Here is a 21,694-nt window from a genome sequence, read left to right on the forward strand (position 1 = left end):
AATATGACTTCTAGGCCTGATAGGTCTAGCGTGGGTTTGCCAAACACCTTAAACCTGGTCCTGCCCCCAGCGAGGCAGATACACATAACGTGCCTTCATTGTTTCGTCATCTTCCATACAGAGTCGGCATTCGGCGTCTTCCACCAGTCCCAACCTCTGTAGCTGTGATCTCAGCCGGCAGTGGCCCGTGTATACTGCAGTGAGCGTACGCGCTCCGTTCCTACCAGCCTTTAGGAGTTCATCTGTTCTACGTTTGGATGGCCCTGCTAGGATTATCTTGGCATGTTCCATTCTGGGACTGTCATAAAAGTCCCGAAACGTCGCGTCGCTCCCCTAACCCATTCACAGAGCCTGTCTCTTGCGAGATTTTTTGGTACGCTAAGTGTCGGTCCTGGGCCCACAAATGGTGAGCCTGCACCAGTTTTGGCGAGGGAATCAGCACCTTTATTTCCCTTTAGGCCGACATGTCCCTGTATACATATTAGCGATACTTTGTTCCTATCTCCTAATATATTGAGTAATTTCTTACAATGAAGAATCGTCATAGACGTGCTTTTCGTTGTCTCAAGTGCTTTCAACGCGGCTTGACTATCCGAAAATATGTGTATTGTTTTCCCGGTGTATTGCTGTTCTACCAGCAGTTGCACACAGATTTCAATAGCATATAGCTCAGCTTAGAAAATTGTGGTGTGTTTTCCAAGACTTAGGTAGATCTCAGTCTTTGGACTGCTGCAAAAAATTCCTGCGCCAAATTCTTTATCGTTTTTGGATCCGTCCGTATACCAACACATTTCCGCATGTAATAAGCCGTTTCTCGGCTTATCCCATTCGTCCCTATTCGGAAACAGGACGTTGGAGGTGCGTGTCAAGAGTTGGATTGATAGTGTGCTTTGAATAAGAAGACTAAGGAAGGAGCATATCAAAAATCTTAGGTCCACCGCGATGGGCCTCAAATATGAAATATGGCCGACTTAAATTCCGGTTTATCAGTGCCGTTCTAATTTTATTTAAAAAATGTAAAACTATGATATAGGGTAGGCGTGGGGTAGACTCAATAATATGTTGTTTTATTTGACGTTGTGAATAAATGTTGGTAGTTATTAAAATTATTGCAAAAATATATAATTCTAATAAAAATAGATAAGTTATAATAATTATTTATTAACACAAACATCCGATACGCTACTGAAGCAGGAAAATCTGGTAAATCAAATTGACGTATCCAAATTCTTTGACATCTAATCTTTGACAAGTAGTAAATAAAAGCAAAAATGCAAGAAAAAATATATAATTAGTTAATTTAAGTGAATTTCATAAATGATCTGTTTACTACACGTATGTATATTATATAGTCACTTACTAGCGAAAAGTTGTTCCATTATTTCAATCGATTTTTGCCGAGATCTACCGCATGCTACACAACAAACTATTTTAGAGTCTTTTTCGATAAATCGCGATAGTGTAACTGTTAATTTAATTTCTGCCACAATTTCCATCTAGATTTACTACCTTTATACAACTATCAGTAGTAGAATAAATAATAAATAACATAAAATAAGCTCCGTAAAGACTGACAAATCCATAATATTTTAAATCAAATTCAAATGTGTCAAATGAATCGTCAAACAGAAGTGTCAACGATCTCCACCCTAGGGTGCTTTTTCCGCCCACCATGCATGAATACATGGATAGCATTATGCTCCTTTCTTAGTCTTCTTATTCAAAGGTAGTGTGAGATCCGATAACCATTCCCAGAATCTCATCCGACTGTAGTTTTGCTGCGGTTTTGTATGAACATGATTGATCCTTGGCTCTCTCGTGCCATATATGTCAAACCTATATGTAGCCCACCTCGCCTCTTTCTCCAAAAGAATTTGAAGAGGAGGTAAGTCGAGTAGGGGTTCCATAGCTTTTGACAGCGTAGAATGAAAGGCACCAGTCACCGCTAAGCATGCTTGTCGTTGTATGTCACTGTTTATAAAAAGTCATATTATTATTGTCTGTTGGGCAGTTACTCTAGCAGAGATATGTTTTTAAGTCCAAAAGTTAATCTCTACCATGATGAATTAAAGCAACAATAGCCGATAGTTCAGAACTTAAAACCATCTCTACTAGAGTAAATGTTAATAAACAATAATAATATAACTTTTCAATGACAATAACACTACAAAAACAATAAACACTATTTTATAAGTGTGTGTTGATAACCCAAAATAATTGCTTAAATTGCTGTAAATCGTTACTGTCTTATTCAAAAGCGAATACCTCCAATAAAAATAAAGCTAATTGAGATGAATCAAAAAACAATCTATCGAGAAAAGGCGTAGGTACCTCGATGATAAAATGATTTTTAAATTCCTTGCTTTGTTAACATATTCCACAGGGTAGTTCAAACTTTCACCAAAATATCAACATTTTATTTTACCTCGTATAATTGACAGATGAAAAATTGTAATTTTAATTTAGAAAGAGATACTAAAAAGTCAAGTAATCCAGCTACAAATTGCTTAAAAAATCATCAAATATAAAACTTTAAAATACATCAAAATTGTGTATGTGTTACCGGTCTAAAAAATAATTCAAATTTATTAAACCTGCAGCGAAAAAACTCATTTCAGCTCGGAGATATATTTCCGTGGAAAACATTTCTCCCTCGTTTTATTATTTCCTTCTACGTTTCCACCTTATGCTGCCATAAAAAACTCTTTAATTATAAAGTAGCCACTTACACGAAGCTCCGGCTCTATGGCAGGCGAATCGACAAAAAGGAGAAAATCTGGAGAGCGTTCTGGCATAATTCCAGAAAAATTATAGTCAATTTTCCTGCTTCAGACGTCCTCTTTTCGTTTGTATTGAACGTGTCGTATCGACAATATATTTCCAGCTGTGGTTTGACGAAATATTGCACAGATTATACCGTATGATCGAAAAAAAACGGCGTCGAAGACGGCTGGGAAATCACAATCGATGATAATTTTGGCGCGGGCCCCCTCCCCTAAAATAAATTCCTGTATCCGCCCCTGTCAGCCACACTCCTTGTTAATGCAGGGGGTGATATATTTAGTTTGAAGCGCCACGGAGGATGGAAATCTTCGACAGTGGCCGAGGGATACGTCGAGGATTCAATAAACAATAAAATTCAAATATCAAATAAAATTTTAAAGTGTCAAATACCAGGATCAAGTACCTCTGCATCAAAATTGGATAGTGTCTCAAGTTTTAAAACCCCCATATCTCAAGCAAAATCAGAACTATCTAGTTTGGGATTAAATATTGGTTGGTGTACTGGTTGTACTATTAATGTTAATATTGTAAATAATAACTAGAATATGCATTAGTGTTCAGTTTGATATTTGTCATTTGTTTATTCTTGAATATTTCGAAATAAATAATTAGTTATAATTTAGTTCTTCATTTTCCAAAAATCAAAATTCCAAAATTCCATATAATTTACATGCAGTGTGTGAAATAGGCATTTCGCACACTGCATTCGATTGTCATTCCTCAGCCTTCTTTGACGCCGTTTTTTTTTCGATCGTAAAAAATGTGCTAATTAAAAATCATCAAACTGAAAAATTCGCAATATCCTCGTTTTACGCTTAAATAATTTCGTTTTTGCAATTAGCGCTAACATTTCTCAAACCCAATTACGAAGAGCGACAAAAAAGACGTTTTACGGGAACGTTATTTTGATCGTTTAATTGACTTTTTTTGTTGTTTTTAGAGATGTTTACAGGAAAAACATTATCATTATATTGTTAAAAGGTGTCTCCGTGACGGCGATTTATCACTGTCACGTTTAATGGATTACAAATTAAACGATTCCCCGTACTTCTTTACTATTAATTTGCCTTGTAGAATATTCAGAAGGCAATTTAATAAATTGCCTCGTCCTTTGAACATAATAAGAATAAAAAGTTCTCTAAGGAAATTACTTCTAAATGAAATTTTTAGAATAAAATTAAAAAATGCTATTGATGATTGCAAAGTAATAATATATTGTCTTATCACAGCCTATATTTATGACACAGCCAGTCGACTAAAGAAATACAATAAATCCGTGAAGGAATATTTTCATTATCTTATACAGGGTATTTTTTATGGTCAACACTCCAATATTTGAGGCGTCAAGTTTCAAAACCTGCCTTATCCATTTTCTTAAATGGCCTAATAATATAGAAAAAGAAGACGCAAACGGGTTTTCGTACTAATCGCGGCACCGTCGATTCCATATTTTCCATCCGTCAACTACAGGAAAAAGTAAAAGAGCAACAGTCTAAACTTTATGTTGCATTCATCGATCTAACAAAAGCCTTCGACTCTGTGAACAGAGATGCGCTTTGGGCAATTATGAAAAAGTTCAGAGTACCCAACAAATTTCTTCAGTGTGTAAAAGCCTCCAAAACAACAAGTCAAGAGTGTCACATCATGGATCACTGAGAGACCCATTCCTAACAAATACAGGAGTTAGGCAGGGATGTGTCTTAGCGCCTCTCCTATTCAACATATTCATGGCAGCGCTCTCCATTATAGTGGACAGCAAACTGCAGGAGAGAGGATTGGGCATTAGATACTGATATGACGGCGGTCTGTTCAACATAAAAAGACTCAGGGCAAAAACACGTACAAAATTTATCACAGAACTTCAATACGCTGACGACTGCACTCTAGTTGCAAACACGGTACAACAATTACAAGAAATGTTGAACACATATACCTGGGCATACGAGGCTTTGAGCCTTAAGCTAAACATCGACAAAACTAAAATCATGTGCACTCACCCGGAAGATCACAACAATGCTATAAAAATCGGAGAAGAACTATTGGAATATGTGGCGGAATTCAATTACCTTGGCAGTTTGATTTCGGAAAAGGCCAATATTGACTCTGAAATTCAGCACAGGATTGTAGCGCCTCAAGAGCATTCTGGAAATTAAAAGACAGGGTTTTCTACAATCATGACTTGAGTACAAAAACAAAACTTGCAGTATACCGAGCAATTATAATCCCCACCATGATATATGGGAGCGAAACCTGGGTGCCTTACCGCCGACACATGAACGCATTGAACAAGTTGCAACAGAGACACCTTAGACAACTCTTAAGAGTCCGGTGGTTCCATCATGTCTCAAACGTATCGGTCCTTGAAAAATCTAACTGCGAGAGTATTGAAGTCATGGTCACAAAATCCCGCTTAAGATGGGCTGGTCACGTATGCAGAATGCAAGAAAACCGCATACCAAAATCTCTGCTTTACGGTGAGCTTGTGGACGGTAAGAGGAGGCCGGGTGGACAACTGAAAAGATACAAGGACATTTTCCACGAAAATTTAAAGGGAATTAACATGCAGAATGAGTGGGAAAAAGCAGCTCACAACAGAACTCAATGGAGAAGGGTTGTAAACTCAGTTAACAGCGGCAACCAAAAAGTAAAGAGGCAACAAAGCAATGAGATTTTTGAATGTCCGGAGTGCGGTAGGTAGATAACATCACGTATCGGGCTTTTCAGTCACAGAAAAGCTCATGAAAGAAAACGCCTTGCGTGACCATCTTCTTTATGTGTGTCGAATACTCGTCAGCGAGTAACGGCTGTATGTACAGTGGTGGCCAAAAGTATGGAAACTTCTTTAATTTGTCATTTATGCTGAGAAATTAAAATATGAAATAAAACGACTTATATAATCGTGACCTACAAATAATTTCCTACAAAACCTAATACATATCAAAAAATATATAAAAAATTATGAATATTTTCTTGGTCAAAAGTATGGAAACTTAAGAAGAATGTTTATTAAAATTCAAGATAATGTAAAAATTACTAATATTTAGTGGAATATCCCTTTTTTTATATATCCCTTTTGAATTAATTACTTCTCTACATCTTCGTGGCATCGAATCGATCAATCTCGTACAATCTTTACTGGAAATGCCCGCCCATTCAGTTGTTAGCACTTCCCATAATTCATTTTTATTTGAAATAGAATGGCTTCGAATTTTGCTATCCAAATGATCCCATAAATTTTCTATGGGGTTAAGATCCGGAGACTGTGAGGGCCAATCCATTAGTGGAACATTATGTTCATTTAACCAATTTTGAACAAACCGAGATTTGTGCTTGGGATCATTGTCTTGCTGGAACAACCATCTGAGTGGCATTTCTTCATCAGCATGAGGCAGCATATTATTCTCCAATATGTCTTTGTACAAAAAACGGTCCATTATCCCATCAATTTTAACAAAAGGACCAACACCCCCATACCATTATACTCCCACCCCCATATTTTACTGTGGGCATCTGGTATTTATGGCTGTACCGTGTACCTTTTGGTCTTCGGACATAACGTCTCCCGTCACTACCAAACAGTTGAAACTTACTTTCGTCGCTAAACAGTACAGTATTCCATTTCTGATAAGACCAGGTGAGATGATCTTGAGCAAATTTAAAGCGGGCCATCCTATATTTCTTTGGTATTAGTGGTTTCTTCACCGCAACTCTTCCAAAAAGTCCCATGTCATCCAACCTTCTTCTCACCGTGCGTGCAGACACCGATATTCCCCTTTCACCCATTTCTCGAGAAATGTCTGTGGATGTTTTTTTGGATCTCCCATTGATATTCTCTTCATTACTTTCATTGTCCTGTTGCACAACTTTCTTGGTTTTCCTGACTTAAAAGCTGTTGAAACCTTCCCTGTTTTATTAAATTTACGAATTATTTTCGAAACGGTGCCTTTTAAAATGTTTAAATTTTTACTTATTTGAATTTGTTTATAACCGCTCTTGTATAATTCAACTATTTTATTTTTAAATCCGTAGAGAAATATTTAGACTTGGGCATGATGTTTATATTTATCTGAAGCAAATCGTACCGTTTATCAGCTTAAACTAAATAATTTTAATGTATTTATTTATGGTTTCCATACTTTTGGCTACAAGAAATCTATTGTTCTCCTACAAAAACTGCTAAACAGATTTTTTTCGCTGTGTAATTTTTGGAATACTTTTATTTGCTGATAAGCTGTTCATTTATATTTCTGAGAGTTTAAGCATAGCAATATTTTCTGTGATATTTTAAAAAGTAAAAAGTTTCCATACTTTTGGCCACCACTGTATGTAGGTAGAAAAAGAAGAAAAAAATAAGGGGTGTTGTATTTAAAAAAATTGAGATATAACATTAAAAATATTGCGAGGTCGCAACCACGCCATAAAAAATACCCTGTATATAATTTTAATAATAATATAGTAAATACTAGAAGGACCACTTTACAAAGAGAAAATATGTCGTCGGTGAAGCTGGAAAATATTTTTACTAAAATTTTTGTAGGGGTTTAGTTTTCACCCTTCCCGTACTTTTTCTTAATTTTTGTAAAAGTTAAATGTTAAAGCACTTGGCAAAACATTCAAATCGGAATAACGGTTTTTAAAATATCTGAAAAAATGTGTTTATTTTTAAAGTTTGATGCCCTCTAGCGGACAAACGAAACACTTTCGTATAGAGGTAAATTATGTCCAATGAACTTATTTTGATTCCAGAAATATGTAGTAGTTCTATGTCCACGGAATATTGGGACACCCTGTATATTCAGAATGTTAATGCTGAACTCAATCCTGTACAAAAAAATGGTTGAAACCCCATTTTTTTAAAAAACTTACAACTTTATTATTACTTTTGTTTGGGACGCTCTATATAAAAATATGTTTAGGAAATGCACCTTTATAAAGCCCATTCAACATTTACATAAAACTTTTTTTTAATATCTTTGTGACGAACAACGATATTGGCTTTCCTTGCACTAATGGGCCACCCTGTATTTTTTTATGTTGCCCTAATTTAGAAATAGTATTAAAATGAAGTAACATTATCTAAAAGAAAACAGTGACATTGAACTTATATTCTCTTTATTTTGTATCACTCCTAAACATATTTGCATTTATTTAAAAATCGCCCTGTATGTGTATTCGATTGGCAATTCCCTTGAGCAATAAAAAATAATATACAGTATTCCTCTTAACAAACCATATTAATGTTAAAAGTTTATTTGAATCACCCTTTATATCTATAATTAATAATATTGTTTGCTAATATTTATGTTTTTGCCATATCTTACAAAAAAAACGAAACCTAAGACATAAATGCCAACAATAAACTTTTAGGTGAATCATCAAAAGTCACTCTGTATATCAATCTAGTTTCTAAACTATTTTGAAAGATACAGAAATACTTGACAAATGCCATATGAATGCCATAAAACTATAAAACCTTATAAAACAGAAACTAAAAAATAACTTTCAAGTGCAGGTATTAAAAAAACTCGTTTTGTAATGTTTAAACTAATCTGTGTATTATTTTGATTTCTCAACATTTTGATGCTACTGCTTTAACAATTATGTATTAATTTTGCAATAAATTATGCATGTATATCTCAGACATACCGCAAATTCCGTTTAAAGGAAGATCAGAAACATGCAATATTACTAAAAGCAAGGCATTACTTACATTAAGCCTCTATCAGAGCAGGGACACTACTTTACAGCTAAAATTCGACTTTGCAACACAAATCAAACAATACTTAAACAGAAATACCACGTTTTACACATATACACAAAATAATTCAATAATATTTAACAAAAATAATTGTTATTCGCGAGAATAAAGAACATTTTTACCGTAGACAGTTTTTTATTTCTGTTATTTTGACAATTGTCAATCCATGGCTAACTCTTCGAATTTTCCCAAACAGCGCTCTGCGTTGTAAGTCAAGCGGAGAGCTAAAGCCGATTCTAGACTAATTTTTTGAGTAATTTAAAGCTTGATTTAGATCATAGAAGCAACTGATAATTAAAATTTCTTTTTATTAATTCATTTTTGTTTAATATAAACTATTTTTTTTAAATAAATTATATTTAAATGATTATAGTTTTTACTGGTAATTAAAAAATACAATTAAAACGTAATGAAATAATGCTCACAACAGATGGAAACCAATTGCTGGTAATTTATAGTCAATGGAAGACCCATATATTCGTATGTAATGCTATAAACACATGTACAGAGTGAGCCAACGATGATGTAAAGGTTAAGATATTATGAAAATTACAAAAAAAATAATAAATAGAATAGTTTTAAGAAATTGTTATGGATAAACTATATAAAATTATTTTTGTATATACCCAGCGCGTAAAACTAAAAAAATAACTATTAAAAATATGTACAGGGTGAGTCAACGATAGATTAAAGTCCATTATCTCATTTGTTTCGAAGTTTACAAAAAAATGTTAAATATAAAAGTTATAGACAAGGTTGAAGTACATATTTTAAAACGATTATAGAGTATACAGAGTGCTTCAAAAAAGTGTGGCAGAAATATTTTTTTTTAATGCAATACCCTATTTTTTATTTTATTTTTAGATTCTGTGTAAAATGCTATAACTTTCTTATAGGTATATAATATTATATACCTAAAATTAACAGTTTTTGTAATATTTGAGTTTGTTTAGACAAACGTTAGATTTCAGTGTGGTGAAAAAGTGTCAGTGATGCCATTGATTATGAAATTAGACTATTAAAATTTGGTAAGAGAGTTTTATAGAGATGAAGAAAAATATATATAGAGATATTTTAATTAGATGCTATAGGGTGTTTAAAATATAAATAAGTAAACTAAAGTCACAGTCGTGAAGTTCTTGGCGTATTTCTATGTTATGAAAGATGAGACTTAGATATTCCCTTGGCGCGAATAGCCATAGATTAGGGTAATACTAGATTAGCTAGTTGTTGACGATTACTGATAGGTATAGGAATTTTCTTCAACATAAAATATTTTTTTCTCGTAGCAATTCTGGTTTATAATTCATTTCGGAATACTAATTACTACTGCCGCGGAACCGTTCCATTACACACTGAAAATGTTTTCTAGATAATCTACATCTATTCCTATAGTACTTAGCAATGTACTATATAATATAAAATATATATATATATATATATATATATATATATATATATATATATATATATATATATATATATATATATATATATATATATATATATATATATATATCTGTAACTATTTTCTCTACCATCTATACATATTACATATTACAACAAATTAAACTAAAATTGAAGTTCTGTTCTTGACATGCTTAACAGACATTAAATTTTGATAATTATGACTTTAGTTACGTCATGGCAACTATGATGTTACCCCATAATTGTATTAAAATATGGGTAAAAATTGGAATAAATCGCGAAATATTAAAAATAGGTATAGTTGAAGAGTTTTGTAAAATCTATCAGAAAAAAATGATAATATATAGGGTGTGTCATTTAAAAAATTTCGGATGTTTTAATTTTAAGTAGTTGGAATTCATAAATATATTTTGAACACCCTGTAGCATCTAACTAAAATATCTTTACATATATATTTTTCTTCATCTCTATAAAACTCTTCTACCAAATTTTAGTACTCTAACTTCAGAAACAATGGCATCAATGACAATTTTTTACGACACTGAAATCTAACATTTGCTTAAACAAATTAAAATTTTACAAAAACTATTAATTTTAGGTATATAATATTATACATAAAAAAGTTATAGAATTTTATGCAGAATCTAAAAATAACATAAAAAATAGGGTGTGTATGTATATTATTGCATTTTTGGCTTCCATCCATCACCACTCACACTTTTTTGAGCCACCCTGTAAAAGTTAAAATATTTTTCTGTATCTTGCGTAAGAGGCATTTCCGACCCATAATGTGCTATATCAAAATTAATATTTCGACGTCCCCTACCATTCCTCGAAAGCATGAGCGACTTACAGGAATCACCCTGTATACTTCAAGTTTGCACTATTACAAAATTTCTAAGTTTTTTATTATAGGAGCTACATATGCCCGACACACTATTGCCGGACACTATATAAGCAGTATAAGTATTTAAAAATGTAAATTCTTTTTGGTCTACCTAAAAATTGATTCATAAGCTAGTAAAAATACGACAGAATGGAATATTAAACACTAAAAAGTACTCACCCTGTCAGCTACGCCTCCCGGAAGAATAGTTTTGACCACGACTCCGGTACTACGGCCGCCAATAATTCCAAAAGCCAATCCGGAGCCGTCGTTTATGAGCTCTATAACTTCAACTTGGGCCCACTCGGTGGTTAACTGTAAAGAGACATTAATTTATTTATACATGAAGTGAACGTAGAAATATAGAATAGATGAAAATTAATAAAATTATAAACACATACCACCATTTCTTATTAAAATGGATATATTAGCCCAGCATTCCATCTGGTCCTATAGTACAATGTAGGTATTGTTCTTGTTGATTATGGTTCATGGTAAACTGAAAAACAAAAGAAAATTTTGATTAAAATTTATTAAAAGCATTAAATAATGCATACAAATAATATCATGACAACAAAATTTGTGACCTTATCATTTTCTTATAACTTATACAGGGTGTTTCAAAAAACAAGTGCCATCTCTCGTAGGGATCTCTCCTCACGTAAAAATAAGATTTATTTTTCATATCAACATAGGTCCGATTCTGCTTTGTTTCGTAACTACAAGGTGTTACTAGAGCAACGGACGGCAAGGCTAAACCTATGCAAAGTCCAGAGACTAGAATGCGTTTGCACCACAGGAGCCATGAGAACCTGTCCAACAGCAGCAATGGAGGTCATTCTAGATCTGACACCACTGCACATTGTCATTGGTAGATATGCCAATGCGACAATGATTAGAATGGTCACTAACGGAATTAGTACTGGGAGAATTGTCAGATCAGGGGCTTGGAACACCCTCAAAAAGGAAATGCCACTCCTGCAACTCCCAGTGGACGATATGCCAAGAACGTACAACTTTGAGAAACATCTCAATGTAGTTTTGAGCAATAAAAAGGATTGGAAGAGCGAAACGCTTGCCCAGCAGTTAAAAGACCATACCATAACTTGGTATACTGATGCTTCCAAAACCAATACGGGAACTAAATACTCCGAACCAATGGGCACTTACCCTAGTATCCTACAGGCAGAAATCTACGCTATCGCAAGATGCGTACAACTTATCTTAGATAGGAACTATCGGAAACAAGAAATAGCCATATTGTCTGATAGTCAAGCAGCGTTAAAAGCGATCAACTCAGTATCAATCAATTCGAAATTGGTCAAAAATGCATAGAGAAGCTGAATAAATTAGGCAAAGAAAACGAAGTCCTCCTACTCTGGGTGCCTGCTCACCAAGGGATAGAAGGCAATGAAGAAGCAAATAATCTAGCTAGGAAAGGAGCGAACACTCCACTAACTGGACCAGAACCGTTCTGCTTTCCAAGTGGTAACCAACTCAAGGCGGAACTCAAGAACTTTTCCATCCGCAACCTGGAATGGAAATCTTGCAACGGTCTAAGACACTCGAAAAAGTTTCTGAGAGCTTATGATCAAGAAAAATAACAGCTCTTCCTGGGTTTAAGTAAGAACAATCTTCGGATTGTCACGGGGTTTTTAACAGGACACTGTCTCCTCAATGAACACCTCAGTAGATTGAAACTAAGAAGAAACGGCGAATGCAGATTCTGTGTTCACCAGTACACCTCATCACTGAGTGCGCCGAGACGACAAGCATTCGTGCCATGAATTTTGGTACGACTGATATTGGAGATGGAGATCCGGAGATACTGGCTTTTGTCAAAGCCCTGGGACTGTATGATGAGTTATGACTCAAGAAAGGGGGACACAATGGATCTGTAAGGTCGCAGTGATTAACCCCCCTCCCACTCATTCTAAAAAATTCTAACTACAAGGTGTTAAATTCTTAATATTTTTTTGATTTATTATAATATTCTTCCGCAAGTACTTTTAGCGTTTTCAGTGAAATTTTGAGGGTAAAAGTGACTATAAATGCTAGATATTTTAAAGCTAAAAAAGTGTCGACATATTCAACAGGGATGCATACGGATTATCACTGGAATATTTTTCTAAAAAAAGCATGTACTCCACTGATTTTTTTCTCTTGTTAGCAAAATAGTGTCAGCAGTTTAATGCCGATTAAAAGTTGTCTCTTAATATTTTGTCGATTTCGGCCTCTTTGATGATATAAACGCAATTTTATTAATTCCAAAATAGGAACCTTTAAAAAATTTTAATATCATTAACTTGCGAAAATTTTAAAGACATACTCATTGATTCCTCATCAAAAAATATGAAAAAAGTTCGTATAAACATGGGTATGGAAATGCATAGTTTTAGAGTAACAGGATATTAAAACTTTTTAAAATTAGGTTTTTTGTAATTATCTTAAATACCATTATTTTTTTATTTGAAATTACTGTAGGTTGGACTTATAGTAATAATAACTAATAGTAATAATATTTAATAATAAATTAGTTAAAATATATCACTCATTAATTTTATTTTAATTTTATTAATTGTGATTAATAAAATTGCGTTTATCTCATCAAGGAGGCCGAATTCGACAAAATATCAAGAGAACTTTTAATTGACATTAAACGTCCTACACAATTTTGATATCAACAGAAAAAAAGTCAGTGGCGCACATGCTTTTTATATTTAAAGTGATAACACTTAATAACTTTGATACAACTGATATCGGAGATGGAGAACTAACCTCTATAAAACCGTCTCAATAGTTATAACTAAAAAAAGGGGGACACAATGGATCTATATGGTCGCGGTGATTAAATTTCCCTCTAAATACAACCTACAGTCTACACCAATTGCAAGCCAAATGGTACCCACTAAAAAAACTTTTATTAAATTTCTAGTATTATATTTTTTGCTGGATGTAATATTATTTCTTTCCTGTGTCCTACTCAAATGAAATGGCAAAGCTGTCACCAAAATTTATTATATCCAAGATATAAGAATATTTATTTTTCTTACATACAGTAGAGTAATTTCCCTACAGATATTTTTGAAATCCCAATGCAATAAAGAAAATAAGGAAACGTGACGAATCGATATTCAATCTTTGAATCGTTTTTTTTTGCTTGGGTTGTTTGTCATTTAAAGTGCGTCTTTTTAGAAGATATCAAAACTTTCTTTTTAAAACTTTTCAAGCGCACAAACATGATTAATTGACGGACTAATTGGGGATGGAATTAATTGGGGATGATACTAGCATAGAGGCTAATCGTAATTGGCACAAAATGTATTGATTTGATTTAATTAATTGTGTTTAGATGATTTTTTAGTTTTTTGTATTACAAAAAATGCAAATATGGTTTAGTGTTAGAAGTTAAATTATATGTTTCTTTATTTATACAGGATGGTCCGAATTGTATTCGGGAAACTTTGGCAGCATATTCTGCATATAAAAAGTTCGTATAAATATAAATGTATGTCCAAAAATACAGGGTGTAGAATTTTCATTTTTATTTCGAATCTTTCCAAATAATTTCTGAACTAACGAAGTTTTTTAACATTTGATGAAATTTGATTTCGATGTCAATGTGACTCCTACTTGTAGAGAACGCCACCTACATATTTTTTAAACTTGTTTGAAGAGTAATAACTTTTCGTCCTTACCTGTATAAAACTACTGAGTGAAAAAATATACATTTGTAATACAACTAATACACAGCTCGGGACCTCTACTACCAGAAATCAACAGAAAAATTAAGTTAGCATGGAGTACTTATATGGAAGAAACTCAATCATATTCAAATCTAGAATGACACTCTATCTAAAGACGAAAACATTCGACCAATGTGTACTATACTTTGTTTTTTTTTCTCAGGTAAGATTTCGACAGACGATGACAGAAGAAAAGCAGATGACGTCCCATACCAATCTATTTATTTTACTAAAAAAAGTTTCTAATAATTTTTAAGTTATCTATGGATGGGTTTAAATATAAATCCGTCATCCGTCGTGTCTTGTTTTTAACCAGTTTTATTGGTTTATTTAAAAAATGACAGATCGTATTTCAATTTTATTGGTTTGACGGAACGATGAACGACAAACGGACGCCGATGCGTATGAACTCGCCTTTAGATTTTTGTCATTTTTGACGCTTGTCAAAGTCTTGCCAAATTATAGGTTATAATTTTGTGTCAACTTTTGTTAAATACCCTGCGTTTTGGAAGATGATGCGTTTTGATTCGTGTTATTACGTGTGTTTTGTGGCTTTTGAAGTCAAGTGGAGGAAAAATCGAGGGAAAATTAACTGTAGACCCAGAGCACAGTTTATAGTTAATACTTGCTGCCCAAGCAGAAAGTCTTATACACCAATAAAGTTACCATCAATAAAGTTTGTATACCATCTCGTCGTAGATAAGTGCATATCGTATATGGTACAAGGATCATACTAAACATATACTAAAATCTGTAAAATATCGACATCACACGATAGGTAAATAATGGATTTTAGTACTGCAGAAAAATAATGTCAAAAGGTACTGGTTTAAAAAAATTAATATTAAAGTTAATTAATCAACATAAAAAAAATTAAATTTGGTAAGTGTTATCTATACTAATATATAAAATTCTTAAGTGACTGACATACTGATTAACCACCATCCTGCTCAAACCACTCAACGTAAGAAGCTCAATTTTGGCATACAGGTTTATTCTAGGGTGTAGAGGTTCGATAAGAAAGGATTTTTCGAAATTCCAGTTCCAAGAGGGTGAAACCACCCCTCAAATATTACAATATTTTTTATTTAAAAACGGTCAAGTTTCCGAAAAAACGCTTAAACACGTATATTTTATTTTGTTTTTTACATATTTTAAGATTTTTTTAAAACGTATACAGGGTGTTTCGAAAAATCTGGTCATTGATTAATCACGATCCTGCTTAAAGCGCTTGACTTAAAAAGCTGATTTTTGGAAAACAGATTGGCTTTAGGGTGTAGAGGTTCGATAAGAAGGGATTTTTCGAAACTCGAATTCTAAGGGGGTGAAACTATCCTTCAAATATTAAAATATTTTTTATTTAAATACCAATCAATATAGTTTTTCGGAAAAACTCTTAAACACGTATATTTTATTTTGTTGTTTTACATATTTTAAGATTTTTTATAAATTTATACAGGGTGTTTCATAAAACATGACCATTGAGTAATCACGATTCTGCTTAAACTGCTTGACGTTTAAAGCTGATTTTTGGCAAACGGATTGACTGTGAGGTGTAGAGGTTCGATAAGGAAGGGTTTTTCGAATCTCAAACTCCAAGAGGGTGAAAACGCCCCTCAAATATTACAATATTTGTTATTTAAAAAACGGTTAGTCTTTCGGGAAAACGCTTGGACAAGCATAATTAATTTGGGTTTTTTACATATTCTGAAATTTTTTAAAAAATCATACAGGGTGTTCCAAATAGTTGTGTAATTTCTTAACCACGATTCTGCTGAAACTGCTTGACGTAAAAAGCTTATTTTTGGCAAACTTATATTGTTTTTTCTCATGCTGACATAAATGTGAGAAAATTTTATCCAGTTTGTATGTTAATGGAAATTCTTTTGTAATATTCCTGTGGAATATTACAAATTTGTATTTGTACGTAAGTTATATTGATAAATATAATAATAAATGCGGGATAAATATAATAATAAATTATAATAAAATTGGTTTTAAAGCTCCAAGCCCTCGACACTGTAAATTTTAATTAATATTATGATTAATATTTCACGTGTTACCGGGCGCCCATTACTCTTGTAAATTTTGTGACACGTCTATTAAGGTTTCATAATTTGCTTCTTTTTTAGAGAAACTGAGCTTAATATAAACATCTAGCTAATGATTGATTAACAATCATTATCAAGTCGATTTTTGTATGTGTGTGTATGATATTAAATATTATTAAATATGTATATACCATGGTACAAAGAATACAAGGTATGATATTGCGCAGGTTGGTCGCTACGTCACAGGTGATAACAGGCGCTATTGGTCAGCACGCTCCGCGCGCCAGTTCAAATCGTCAAGATATTGTTATAAACCTGTTTTTTTTGTTTATATACCGTCATTGAATTATCGCTAAGCAAGTTACTGTGGAGCAGTGCATAAGGAGTCGGGCATAAGAGTCGGGCTAGGAAGCGAGAGACCGGAGTTCGAATCTCGGCCGGAACATCACTTTTTATTTATTTGTCACATTATTACGTTCTAAATCGTTTCCTAGCTTTCCTGTAAAACTAATAAAATGGCGCTTATCATGTTTTTCCCCTGGACCGTTTAGATGCAATTTACAGTCAAAATTTAAAAATCTTCTCAATATAAAAATATTCTTTTTAGTTAGACCTAAATAAATTGTTTTCTAATCTAAAATACGATTACGTATTCTAATATCTCTGCACAGAAGAAAAATAATCTCAAAGAAGACGCTGAACGAACGAAAGTATTAAAAAAGAGAGAAACTAGCGCGACTTTAAGCCACTGTATAATGGTTATCAAATATTAGAATTTATGCTCCAAAAATTCCATCTCCGCAGCAAAAATCGCTTTAAATAGGATCCTCCTGGGAATAGTAGATTATTTTCTTTCATTTTTAAATTTTATTTCTAGAACGATATCTGGTATTTCTTTTAATTTGCTACAATAGCATATTATGTAGAAACGCCAACCGCAATGTCAACCATATCACGTTTTTCTTTTTTCGAAAACAACACAACAATTTTAGAATTAAATTTAGAAAAGGAAGTAGTCGTGTGACGAGAATTTTATAAAAGGCGAAATTGCTGCGGGTTGTGGCGAATTACGTAGACAAAATGTGTAAAAGGGAACGCCTGGTAGCAGTTTAATTTGGTTTTAAAGCTCCAAGCCCTCGACACTGTAAATTTTAATTAATATTATGATTAATATTTCACGTGTTACCGGGCGCCCATTACTCTTGTAAATTTTGTGACACGTCCATTAAGGTTTCATAATTTGCTTCTTTTTTAGAGAAACTGAGCTTAATATAAACATCTAGCTAATGATTGATTAACAATCATTATCAAGTCGATTTTTGTATGTGTGTGTATGATATTAAATATTATTAAATATGTATGTACACAATACCGTATGATCGAAAAAAAACGGCGTCCAGTTGGCTGGGAAATGAACATCAATGACATTTCCCATATAAATTTACATATAAAATGACAGCGATCTTCATTCCATAGCCATCGCTGACGCCGTTTTTTCTCGATCATACGGTAGTAGGTATATTGTTTTTTTTTTATAGCAACGGTTAAAATTGCCTTATATCTAACAAAAATATTCAATTTTAGCCACAAAATGTTTTTGAAATCTTGCTTTTTTTTAACACTTTTTTTCAATTTTTTCTAACTACTTCCATTGACTGAAACTAATTATGTATGGTTGGATAGAGGGTGGATGGTGATCTTCCAGGGCGGTTTTTTATTTCTTATTTATATATAGATTATTTTCGAAATCGAACCAAAGTCAATTTCAAAGAAATTTTACAAAATCCGAAAAAATAAAATCTCTCCAAAATAACAAATAGTGAAATGATTATGTACCCTCTATAGATAGAACCCCTACCTATGGTCCCATATAAACTGTATTACTAAATAAATAGTTTTGAAATATGAAGTTTTCAAATGAATATTTGAAATTTTCAATTGTCGCTTTACTTAATATATTCCCTTGATATTCTTTTTTATTTTTCATCTCTTTTTTGGTTTATTGGCACTAATACTCCATTTATAGTTATTTCTTATTCCTTGAAGGATAATTGAAGAAGAAATATAGAAGTTTATATTACTGATATGTCACTAAATAAACCCTTGTATAAAATTTGATACTGCTAGATGTTATAGTAATGCATTTTCGTACAGCAAACTTTCATTCCGTATTCTACTACCTAAGATTATAAATTTCATAACATCGCTTTATCCAAATAATTAACTCATGTCTTGTAAATGATTCTTTGTGCCAATTTTTATGTGTATAATCCAGAGGTCACCAAGTTTTATATAAATTTTTACTAACTTTACCCATTTGGTTGATGAATTTCAAAAATCTTTTCTAATTCTTTTTGTAGGATTTCATTCTTCTAGACCGCATAGTAAGGAATTTTCATACAACAAATTGTTCCGACATAATTTTACTCTCTAAGAGGATGAATTTCCTAAAATCGCTTTGTGTAGCTAATTCACTAATGTCGTTTAAACGAACCTTTGTTCTAGTATTTATGTACCTAAAGCTGGCTGTATGAACCGATCCCTAAATTATCTAAAAACTTGATATATAATCGAGTATATAATCTGAACTGCCAAACCACTGACAATGACAAATAATTTATTTCTGGAGGTATTGTGTGTAGGTGTTTTTCAGATATGTTTTAATATTTAGTCGATTTACACAAAGAAATAGCCATTCAACAATTTAAAAATACTTCATAACAAATCTAGACATTTACCTTTCATTTAAAAAAAAAACGCGTTTCGCTAGCTACTGTAATTTTGGAGTTACGATTTTTTAAAATGTTTAACCCCCTCCCATACCCCCTTACCAACACCCCACCCCCACCAAAAACTAATGGCCAGATTCTCGGGTGCCACAGTATTTTTGTGCCAAATTTGATTAAAATCGGTTCAGCGGTTTTTGAGTTATCGTGTTACAGACGGCAGACAGACAGACAGACAGACACCACAAAAATATTTTGTATTTAGGTCATTTATGACCCAAATAACTCATTTTGAGTGAAATTAAAAGAAAAGAGATATATCTCTGCGAAACCTTCTCAGATACTGGCTTTTGTCAAGATCCTTAGACTGTATGATGAGTTATAATTCAAAAAAATGAGGACACAATGGATCTATGAGGTGGCGCTGATTAATTTTCTCTTTCATATACAGTTTCTACATCTTTATCAGTTCTTTCAAAAAATGATATAATTTACTGACTGTATAATCCAATAATCAAATCAAATGATTCACTGGTAATGTTATGAACTAATTAAAAACTCGTAAAATTACACAAAAACGTTTTATTTGTCGTGCCGATCCAATATGTGTAATGGCAGCAGCGCTCACTACCACCAGCTATAAAACATTTTTATAACATGGGAAATTCGATTTTCTCCTTACTTCCTAACGACTACTCGACGTCTATATAGAATTTTATTTTCGTAAATTGATCTTCCAAGCGTTCCAATTAAGCCAATTTGTTTGAGCCACTGCTAAAATTCGATCCTGTTGAAATTCCATTTATTTCAAGTCGGTCCCAAGTTTCTAATCTTTTAATTTAAGCTTTTAGAGCGATCTCAATTACGATAAGCAACGAAGTTTCAATTGAATATTCGATATTTGTGCTATTTTTGTTAAAATTCTAATGAGACAAATTTTTAAAAGATATTTACGTTTTAAGTTGGGCAAATCAGATGTTTTATTTTATATTAGAATTTCAAAACGAATATTGTAAAAGTTAATTGTAGATGAATGACATACAATCAGAGATGGACAAACATTTGGTATATTGAAATTTACGTAAATATCCGATGTTAGCACTTTATAATTTTCTTAGCATATCGTCACCCTAGAATAAGATTGTTCTATAGACCATTTCGATGAAACTGAGAAAACAAGGTTTAAAGTTTAAACTGGATATCCGTGAACACTATATACCAAAATGGTTCTATTAAACATTTAAATTAAAGATAATATAAAAACCTATCAAACATATGTATTTATTTTATTTTTAGAAGATTTATCTTTACCAAGAGACATTTTTTACGTAGAAAGTCACGGAAATACTGACTCTCTACTGTATATTTTTTCACTCAGTAGGAAATTGAAACGTTATTAAATGATTTATTGCAATCATTTTTCAATTTATTTATATCTCTGCTTATACGGAGTTGTTCACCACATGGAGTATTCCAACTAAACGATTAGATTTTTACAAATTGTAAGTTTTAGGTTCGTTGACTAGATCTACAATTTAAAAATATTTTTAAAAGAGTGTCCCAAATAAGTAAAAAATATTATATTTTTTTTTAAATAAGTAGAGAGAGATGGGGGTTTCTGCGCCATGAGCAAGGAACAGGAAGTGACGTCAGGCGTAAATCAGCTAAGAACATGTAAAACAGGCTAATAAACAAGAATAAACAGGTTTAAACAGAAAACAACCGCGTTCATTTTTTGCTCAAACCCGTTAATTTCTGCTTTAACAAAAAATGAACAGGTCTGTTGTTTTAAGCTAAAAAGCGGTTCAAAGCAGTTCAAAAGCGATTGTTTTCTATTTAAATCTGTTTATTCTTGTTTATTAGCCTATTTTACATGTTCTTAGTTGATTTACGCCTGACGTCACTATCTGCTCCTTGCTCCTGGCGCAGAAACCCCCATCTCCCTCTACTTAAATGGAACACCCTGTATATGGAACACCCTACCTATGTATTATTCTATTTTTAGATTCTACGATTGAAATAGAGCTAGATTTGATTAAGGTTTATCATTCTTAAATCTTACCTTTTTTGAAATATTTTCAATTTTATGATATTGCAGTAAAAACTTTAAGGCTTCATTTCTTCAAGGGTTTAAGTGGGATAAACCTTAATCAAATTTACCTTTATTTCAATCGTAGAATCTAAAAATAGAATAATATACCATTTAAAAAAATATAACTATAATCGAAACTATAATATTTTTTGCTTATTTGGGACACTGTGTATCTTGTAAAAATATTTTTAAATTGTAGCTCTAATAGTCCTTAAACAAACCC

The 21,694-nt window shown here is 32.6% G+C and overlaps 1 protein-coding gene across 1 annotated transcript in view; it reads right to left on the reverse strand.

The window, feature by feature from the left end:
* The window catches only part of LOC115888072, a 417,007-nt gene that overhangs the window by 369,560 nt on the left and 25,753 nt on the right, over positions 1-21,694 (reverse strand). Inside the window, exons 2-3 of the mRNA XM_030907644.1 lie at positions 11,258-11,355; positions 11,037-11,171 (exon numbers count right to left, since the gene is read on the reverse strand). Coding sequence (XP_030763504.1) covers positions 11,037-11,171; positions 11,258-11,263 — 141 coding nt within the window. The 5' untranslated portion in view covers positions 11,264-11,355. The remainder of the gene's footprint in view (positions 1-11,036; positions 11,172-11,257; positions 11,356-21,694) is intronic.

Source organism: Sitophilus oryzae, unplaced genomic scaffold, assembly GCF_002938485.1.
Source record: "Sitophilus oryzae breed Bouriz unplaced genomic scaffold, Soryzae_2.0 scaffold_682_pilon_pilon, whole genome shotgun sequence".
NCBI lineage: Eukaryota > Metazoa > Arthropoda > Insecta > Coleoptera > Curculionidae > Sitophilus > Sitophilus oryzae.